The following is a 9,479-nucleotide window of genomic DNA, read 5'->3' on the forward strand; positions in this document are numbered from 1 at the left end:
GTACTCCCGGTAGATCGCAGCCGGAACAGCCCCATCCAAAACCCCATAAATCCTCCCAAAAAACCCCATTAAAAAACCCTAAAAAACCCTAAAACCCCATAAAATCCTATAAAAAATCCCATAAAAATCCCATAAATCCCATAAATCCCACTGACCGGCGGCCATGGCGTACTCCCGGTAGATCGGCAGCCGGAACAGCCCCTCCAGCGCGGCCAGGCTGGGGCGCAGCCCCGGGGCACGGACCCCACTCGGATTTGGGTTCGTCCCAATGGGATTTGGGGGTCGGGGTCGGATTTGGGGTCATCCCAGGATTTGGGGTCGTCCCAATGGGATTTGGGGTCGGGGTCGGATTTGGGGTCATCCCAGGATTTGGGTTCGTCCCAATGGGATTTGGGGTCGGGGTCGGATTTGGGGTCGGGGTCGGATTTGGGGTCAGGGTCTGATTTGGGGTCATCCCAGGATTTGGGGGTCATCCCAATGGGATTTGGGGTCAGGGTCATATTTGGGGTCAGGGTCATATTTGGGGTCAGGGTCTGATTTGGGGTCATCCCAGGATTTGGGGTCGTCCCAATGGGATTTGGGGTCGGGGTCGGATTTGGGGTCGTCCCAATGGGATTTGGGGTCGGGGTCGGATTTGGGGTCGGGGTCGGATTTGGGGTCAGGGTCATATTTAGGGTCAGGGTCTGATTTGGGGTCATCCCAGGATTTGGGGTCGTCCCAATGGGATTTGGGGTCAGGGTCAGATTTGGGGTCATCCCAGGATTTGGGGTCATCCCAATGGGATTTGGGGTCAGGGTCGGATTTGGGGTCGGGGTTGGATTTAGGGTCGGGGTCAGATTTGGGGTCACCCCAATGGAATTTAGGGTCGGATTTGGGGTCAGATTTGGGGTCATCCCAGGATTTGGGGTCATCCCAATGGGGTTCGGGATCCCATTCGGATTTGGGGTCATCCCAATGGGATTCGGGGGTCAGATTTAGGGTCGGTCCCAGATTTGGGGTCCCATTGGGATTTAGGGTCGGATTTGGGGTCCCATTGGGATTTAGGGTCAGATTTGGGGTCAGATTTGGGGTCCCATTGGGATTTAGGGTCAGATTTGGGATCGGATTTGTGGTCGCATTGGGATTTGGGGTCCCATTGGGATTTAGGGTCAGATTTAGGGTCCCCCTGGGCTTTGGGGTGGGATTTGGGGTCTGATTGGGATTTGGGGTCGGATTTGGGGGTCCCATTGGGATTTGGGATCTGATTGGGATTTGGGGTGGGCTGTGGGGTCGCATTGGGATTTGGGGTGGGATTTGGGGTCCCATTGGGATTTGGGGTGGGCTGTGGGGTCGCATTGGGATTTGGGGTGGGATTTGGGGTCCCATTGGGATTTGGGGTCAGATTTGGGGTCCCATTGGGATTGAGGGTCAGATTTGGGGTCGCATTGGGATTTGGGGTCAGATTTGGGGTCCCATTGGGATTGAGGGTGGGATTTGGGGTCGCATTGGGATTTGGGGTCCCATTGGGCTTTGGGATCAGATTTGGGGTGGGATTTGGGATCGGATTTGGGGTCGCATTGGGCTTTGGGATCCGATTGGGATTTGGGATCCGATTGGGATTTAGGATCGGCTTTGGGGTGGGATTTGGGATCCGATTGGGATTTGGAATCGGCTTTGGGGTGGGATTTGGGATCCGATTGGGATTTGGGATCCGATTGGGATTTGGGGTGGGATTTGGGGGCGGGGCTTTGGGGGCGGCGCCCCGCGGCCCCGCGGGCCCCGGTGACGAAGGCCCCGAAGACGCCGATGCAGGAGATGCCGTGGGGGTGGGCGGGGGAGGACGTAACTGCGCCGGGGGGGGAGGGGACACTCGCGGATCACCTGCGGACAGCGGGGACCCCGTGGGACTGGGGGGTTTTATGGGATTGGGGGATTTTATGGGATTGGGGGATTTTATGGGGTTTGGGACTTTTATGGGATTTGGGACATTTGCGGACATTTATGGGATTGGGGACATTTATGGGATTGGGGGATTTTATGGGATTTGGGGGATTTGGGGACATTTATGGGATTTGGGGGATTTGGGGACATTTATGGGATTTGGGGGATTTGGTGACTTTTATGGGATTGGGGACATTGGGGACATCGGGGACATTTATGGGATTGGGGACATTTATGGGATTTGGGGACATTTATGGGGTTAGGGGGATTTGGGGACATTTGGGGACATTTATGGGATTTGGGACATTTATGGGATTGGGACATTAATGGGATTTGGGGGATTTTGGGACATTTATGGGATTGGGGACATTTATGGGATTTGGGGGATTTGGGGACATTTATGGGGTTTGGGGATTTGGGACATTAGGGGACATTTATGGGGTTTGGAGGATTTGGGGGCATTTGGGGACATTTATGGGATTGGGGGGATTTTATGGGATTTGGGGGATTTTGGGACATTTATGGGATTGGGGGATTTGGGCACATTTACGGGATTTGGGACATTTATGGGATTTGGGGTATTTGGGGACATTTATGGGATTGGGGATGTTTGGGGGATTTGGGGACATTTATGGGATTGGGGGACATTTATGGGATTGGGGACTTTTATGGGGTTTGGAGGATTTGGGGGATTTGGGGGATTTGGGGACATTTATGGGATTGGGGACATTTATGGGATTTCGGGACATTTATGGGATTGGGGGATTTGGGGACATTTACGGGATTTGGGACATTTATGGGGTTTGGGGACATTTATGGGATTGGGGACATTTATGAGATTTGGGGACATTTATGGGATTTGTGACATTGGGGACATTTATGGGATTTGGGGGATTTGGGGACAGCGGGGACATTTATGGGATTGGGGACATTTATGGGATTTGGGGACATTTATGGGATTTGTGACATTGGGGACATTTATGGGATTGGGGATATTTATCGGGGTTTGGGGGGATTTTGGGAATCTGGGGACATTTATGGGATTGGGGGGGATTTTGGGAATCTGGGGACATTTATGGGATTGGGGGGATTTTGGGATATTTGGGGACATTTATGGCATTGGGGACACTCGGGACACGGGGCCGGTGGCGCCGTTACCGTGATGGGGAAGTAGTCACAGAAATGGTCCCAGAGGCGCCAGTTCCGCAGCCAGTCCCAGTGCCGGGGCCCTGGGGACATGAATGGGGACAGCGGGACATCGGGGGGGACATCGGGACATCGGGGGGACATCGGGGACATCGGGGACATCGGGGACATTGGGGACATCGGGGACATCGGGGGGACATCGGGACATCGGGGACATCGGGGACATCGGGGACATTGGGGACATCGGGGATATCGGGGGGGCATTGGGGACATTGGGGACACCGGGGACACCGAGGGGACACTGGGGACATCGGGGACATCGGGGACATCGGGGACATCGGGGACATTGGGGATATTGGGGACATTGAGGACACTGGGGGGATTGGGGACATTGGGGACATCGGGGACATTTGGGACATTGGGACATCGGGGACATCGGGGACATCGGGGGGGACATCGGGGACATTGGGGATATTGGGGATATTGGGGACATCGGGGACATCGGGGACACCGAGGGGACATCGGGGACATCGGGGACATCGGGGATATCGGGGAAATCGGGGATATCGGGGAGATCGGGGGGACATTGGGGACATCGGGGACATTGGGGGGACCCCGGTGTCCCCCAACCCCTCACTGTCCCCACAATGTCCCCCCCAATGTCCCCCATTGTCCCCAAATCCCATAAATGTCCCCAAATCCCATAAAAGTCCCCAAATCCCATAAATGTCCCCAAATCCCATAAATGTCCCCAAATCCCCAAATCCATAAAAGTCCCCAAATCCCATAAATGTCCCAAATCCCATAAATCCCATAAATGTCCCAAATGTCCCCAAATCCCATAAATGTCCCAAATCCCCTAAATGCCCCAAATCCCATAAATGTCCCAAATGTCCCAAATGTCCCCAAATGTCCCCAAATGTCCCAAATCCCCAAATGTCCCAAATCCCATAAATGTCCCCAAATCCCATAAATGCCCCATGTCCCCAAATGTCCCGAAATCCCATAAATGTCCCCAAATCCCATAAATGTCCCAAATCCCATAAATGCCCCAAATCCCATAAAAGTCCCCAAATCCCATAAATGCCCCAAATCCCATAAATGCCCCAAATCCCATAAATGTCCCCAAATCCCATAAATGTCCCAAATGTCCCCAAATCCCCAAATGTCCCCAAATGTCCCAAATCCCCAAATGTCCCAAATCCCCTAAATGTCCCCAAATCCCATAAATGTCCCCAAATCCCATAAATGTCCCCAAATCCCATAAATGTCCCAAATCCCATAAATGTCCCCAAATGTCCCCAATGTCCCCAAATCCCCAAATGTCCCCAAATGTCCCAAATCCCCAAATGTCCCAAATCCCATAAATGTCCCCAAATCCCATAAATGCCCCAAATCCCCCAAATGTCCCCAAATCCCATAAAAGTCCCCAATCCCATAATTCCCCCATTGTCCCATTGTCCCCACCCCGCTCGGGCCCGTGCCAGTCCCAGAGCCACCACCCCGCGTAGGTGACGGGGACGATCCAGAGCCGCGTCCTCAGCAGCAGCAGCAGCGCCAGCACCGAGCCCGGCCCTAATTTGCATATTCATTAGCCTTAATTAGCGCCATTACCTTCATTATCCCAGTCTCCCGGCATTAATTAACCCCCACGTTGTTAATTGTACCCTCCCCTCTAAGGGTTAATTTGCTGCCCCCCCCCCCCGCCGCCATTAATTAGCCCTCTCGTGTTAATTAATTCCCCGCTAATTAATTAATTATTCTCCCCTCCCCGTTAATTACCCTCATTCGACGTTAATTAACCCCCCTTCATTACCACGCTGTTAATTGCACCCTCCCCTCTAAGGGTTAATTAATGGCCCCCCCGCCATTAATTAGCTCGCTGGAGTTAATTAATTCCCCGCTAATTAATTAATTATTCTCCCCTCCCCGTTAATTACCCTCATTCGAGGTTGATTAACTCCCCTTCATTACCACGCTGTTAATTGCACCCCTCCCCTCTAAGGGTTAATTAATGGCCCCCAGCCATTAATTAGCCCGCTGGAGTTCATTAATTCCCCGCTAATTAATTAATTACTCTCCCCTCCCCGTTAATTACCCTCATTCGAGGTTAATTAACCCCCCTTCATTACCACGCTGTTAATTGCACCCTCCCCTCTAAGGGTTAATTAATGGCCCCCCCGCCCCCGCCATTAATTAGCCCGCTGGAGTTCATTAATCCCCCCGCTAATTAATTATTCTCCCCGGTAATTACCGCCATTAATTGCCCCATTCCGGGTTAATTAACCTCCGGGTTAATTACCGCCCGTTAATTGCCCCCTCTGCTTTTAACCGCATCAAGCAACTCTTTATTAATTACCCCCAGTAATTAATTAAACCCCCATTAATGACCCCTCCAGGCCTTAACCTCCCCCTCCAAAGGGTTAATTACCCCTCCAAGGAGTTAATTACCCCCTCAGCATTAATTAACCCCGTTAATTACCGCCGTTAATTGCCCCCTCCACCTTTAACCCCATCAAGCCACTCCTCTCTCCTCATTATTTAACCCTCCTAGTCATTAATTAACCCCATTAATTACCCCTCCAGGGCTTAGCCCACCCTTCTAAAGGGTTAATTACCCCTCCCAGGAGTTAATTACCCCCCCAGCCTTAATTAACCCGCGCTAATTAGCCCCCCAGGGTTAATTACCGCCGTTAATTGAGCCCCTCAAGCCACCCATCTCTCCCCATTAATTAACCCTCCTAATTAATTAATGCGCCCATTAATGACCACTCCAGGGCTTAAAGCCCCCTTCCAAAGGGTTAATTAGCCCTCCCAGGAGTTAATTACCGCCTCAGCATTAATTAACCCCGTTAATTACCGCCGTTAATTGCCCCCTCCACCTTTAACACCATCAAGCCACTCCTCTCTCCTCATTAATTACCCCCTCAGTCATTAATTACCCCCGCATTAATTACCCCTCCAGGGCTTAGCCCACCCTTCCAAAGGGTTAATTATCCCTCCCAGGAGTTAATTACCCCCTCAGCATTAATTAACCCCGTTAATTACCGCCGTTAATTGCCCCCTCCACCTTTAACCCCGTCAAGCCACTCCTCCCTCCCCATCAATTAACCCTCCTAGTCATTAATTAACCCAATTAATTACCCCTCCAGGGCTTAGCCCACCCTTCTAAAGGGTTAATTACCCCTCCCAGGAGTTAATTACCCCCTCAGCATTAATTAACCCCGTTAATTACCGCCGTTAATTGCCCTCTCCACCTTTAACCCCATCAAGCCACTCCTCTCTCCTCATTAATTAACCCTCCTAGTCATTAATTAACCCCATTAATTACCCCTCCAGGGCTTAGCCCACCCTTCTAAAGGGTTAATTAGACCTCCCAGGAGTTAATTACCCCCCAGCCTTAATTAATCCCCGCTAATTAGCCCCCCAGGGTTAATTACCGCCGTTAATTGAGCCCCTCAAGCCACTCATCTCTCCCCATTAATTAACCCTCCTAATTAATGAATGCGCCCATTAATGACCCCTCCAGGGCTTAAAGCCCCCTTCCAAAGGGTTAATTACCCCTCCCAGGAGTTAATTACCCCCTCAGCATTAATTAACCCCGTTAATTACCGCCGTTAATTGCCCCCTCCACCTTTAACCCAGTCAAGCCACTCCTCTCTCCCCATCAATTAACCCTCCTAGTCATTAATTAACCCCATTAATTACCCCTCCAGGGCTTAAACTCCCCTTCCAAAGGGTTAATTAGCCCTCCCAGAGTTAATTACCCCCTCAGCATTAATTAACCCCGTTAATTACCGCCGTTAATTGCCCCCTCTACTTTTAACCCCATCAACACCGCACTCCCCCTATTTAATTCACCCTCCTAATTAATTAATGTCCATTAATGACCCCCTCCGGTTCTCAACCCTCCCCAAACCCCTCAATTACCCCCTCCGAACCCTTAATTAACCCTAATTAACCCGCGCTAATTACCGAGGAAGAGGAAGGTCAGCATCCACTGCATCACGCACAGCGCTTGCAGCACGGAACCAAAAGTCCCCGCCATAACTACGCGGGGTGGGGGGGGGCGAAATTTGGGGTGACACCGGCTGGGGGATGTTGGGGGGACCCCCCCAAATTCGGGGGGACCCCAAAAAAATTTGGGGGAACCCCAAAAATCCCCCAAAATCCCCCCCCCCGGTACCTGCCGAGGTCGCCACGTCCCGGCCGAGGCCGAACTTTGCCCGAGGGGCGGAGGAAGGAGCCGGGTGTGGTTTTGGGGGGGGGGGCGGGGAAAAGAGGGGGAAAAAAAGGGGGGACCCCCCCTTGGAGAACCCCAAAAATTTGGGGGAAACCCCAAAAAATTGAGGACCCAAAAAAAAAAACCGAAATCCTCAAAAAATGTCGTTAAAGAGGAGGAAAATGAGGGGAAATTCTAAAATTTATGGGATTTTAAGTGGGGAAAAATGCGGGGAAATTTTGGGGGACCCCCCCTTGGAGAACCCCAAAAATTTGGGGGAAAACCCCAAAAAATTGAGGACCCCCCAAAAAAAAACCCCCGAAATCCTCAAAAAATCCCGTTAAAGAGGAGGAAAATGAGGGGAAATTCCAAAATTTTGGGGTTTTTAAATGGGAAAAATGCGGGGAAATTTTGGGGTTCCCCCCGTGCGTGCCCCAAAAATCCCCCCAAAATTCGCCCAAAATCCCCCTAAAATCCCCAAAATCTCCCAAAATCCCACGAAAATCCGTCTAAAATTCCAAATTCCCCCTAAAATCCCTTTTAAATTCCCCCAAATCCCCCAAAATCTCGTCAAAATCCCCCCAAAATCCCAAAAAAAAATCCCCCTAAAATCCCCAAAAAATTCCCCCAAAATCCCCCAAAATCTCCCCAAAATCCCAAATTCCCTTCAAAATCCCCCCAAATCTTCCCCAAAATCCCAAAATCCCTCAAAAATTCTCCCAAAATTCCCCAAAATCTCCCCAAAATCCCCTAAAATCCCCCAAAAATCCCCTAAAATCACTCAAAATTTTTCAAAAATTCCCCTAAAATCCCCTGAAATCTCCCCAAAACCCAAAAAAATCCTCAAAAAATCTCCAAAAATCCCCCAAAAATCCCCCAAAATCTCCCTAAAATCCCAAATCCCCTAAAAATCCCCCAAAATCTTCCCCAAATCCCCCCAAAATCCCCCCAAAATTCCTCAAAAATCCCTCTAAAATCCCCCAAAATCTCCCCAAAACCCCAAAAAATCCCCCAAAATCTCCCCAAAATCCCTCAATATTCATCAAAAATCCCCCTAAAATCCCCCTAAAATCCCCCCAAAATCCCCCCAAAATTCCCCAAATCTCCCCCAGACCCCAAAAAATCCCCTAAAAATCCCCCAAAATCTCCCCAAAACCCCAAAAAATCTCCAAAAAATCCCCAAAAAATCCCCCAAAATCTCCCCAAAATCCCCCAAATTCTCCCAAAATCCCCCTAAAATCCCTCAAAATTTCCCAAAAAATCCCGCAAAATCGCCCCGAAACCCCAAAAAATCTCAAAAAAATCCCCCAAAAATCAAAAAAAATCCCCAAAATCTCCCTAAAAAATCCCCCCAAACCCCAAAAAATCCCCCAAAAATAAAAAAAATCCCCAAAAATCCCCCTAAAATCCCCCCAAAATCCCCAAATTCTCCCCAAATCCATCCCCCAAAAAAATCCCCCAAAATTTCCGACCCTCCCCAAACTCCAAAATCCCCCAAAAATTCCCCAAATCCCCCAAAAATCCCCCAAAAAATCAAAAAAAAATTCCTCATTTTAATTCCGTTTATTGAGATTTTAAATCCATTTTTGGGGGTACAGAAATTTTGGGGCGCCCTCAAATTTTGGGGGAATTTTTGGGGGTTTTTTTGGGGAATTTTTGGGGATTTTTGGGGTTTTTTGGGGGGGATTTCTTGGGATTTTTTGGGGTTTTTTGGGGGGGTTTCAGATAAAACTGAGGAGCCCCAAAACCCCTTAAAAATCCCCCAAAAATTCCGATTTTAAAACATTTTTTGGGTTTTTTTTTCCCCTCAATTTCGGGGTTTTCCCCTGAATTTTTGGGATTTTCCCAAATTTTGAGTTTTTTTCCAAATTTTGGGATTTTTTTCCTCTAATTTTGTGATTTTCCCTAATTTCGGGGGTTTTTTTCCCTAATTTTGCGGTTTTATTTTTCCCGAATTTTGGGATTTTTCCATAATTTTGGGGTTTTTTTCCTAATTTTGGGATTTTCCCCTAATTTGGGATATTTTTTTTTCCTAATTGTGGGGTTTCTTCCCTGATTTTGGGGTTTTTTTCCCAAATTTTGGGGATTTTTTTCCCCGAATTTTGGAATATTTTTTCCCTGAATTTTTATTTTTCCCAAATTTTGGGGTTTTTTTCCCTAATTTGGGTTTTTTTTTTTCCAAATTTTTGGG

At 49.3% G+C, this 9,479-nt stretch overlaps 1 protein-coding gene across 1 annotated transcript; it reads right to left on the bottom strand.

Moving 5' to 3' along the window:
* Nucleotides 1-155: 155 nt before the first annotated feature.
* On the bottom strand, nt 156-7,114 carry LOC128802828 (diacylglycerol O-acyltransferase 2-like; the record flags this gene model as incomplete). Its single annotated transcript, XM_053969406.1, is given in 6 exon segments — nt 156-238; nt 1,717-1,814; nt 1,816-1,860; nt 3,079-3,149; nt 4,534-4,641; nt 7,042-7,114. Coding segments are annotated over 6 exon segments (478 nt in total), but the record flags the coding sequence as incomplete, so codon positions are not given.
* Between the last annotated feature and the right edge of the window lie 2,365 nt (nt 7,115-9,479).

Source organism: Vidua macroura, unplaced genomic scaffold (assembly GCF_024509145.1).
Source record: "Vidua macroura isolate BioBank_ID:100142 unplaced genomic scaffold, ASM2450914v1 whyUn_scaffold_195, whole genome shotgun sequence".
Classification (NCBI taxonomy): Eukaryota; Metazoa; Chordata; class Aves; order Passeriformes; family Viduidae; genus Vidua; species Vidua macroura.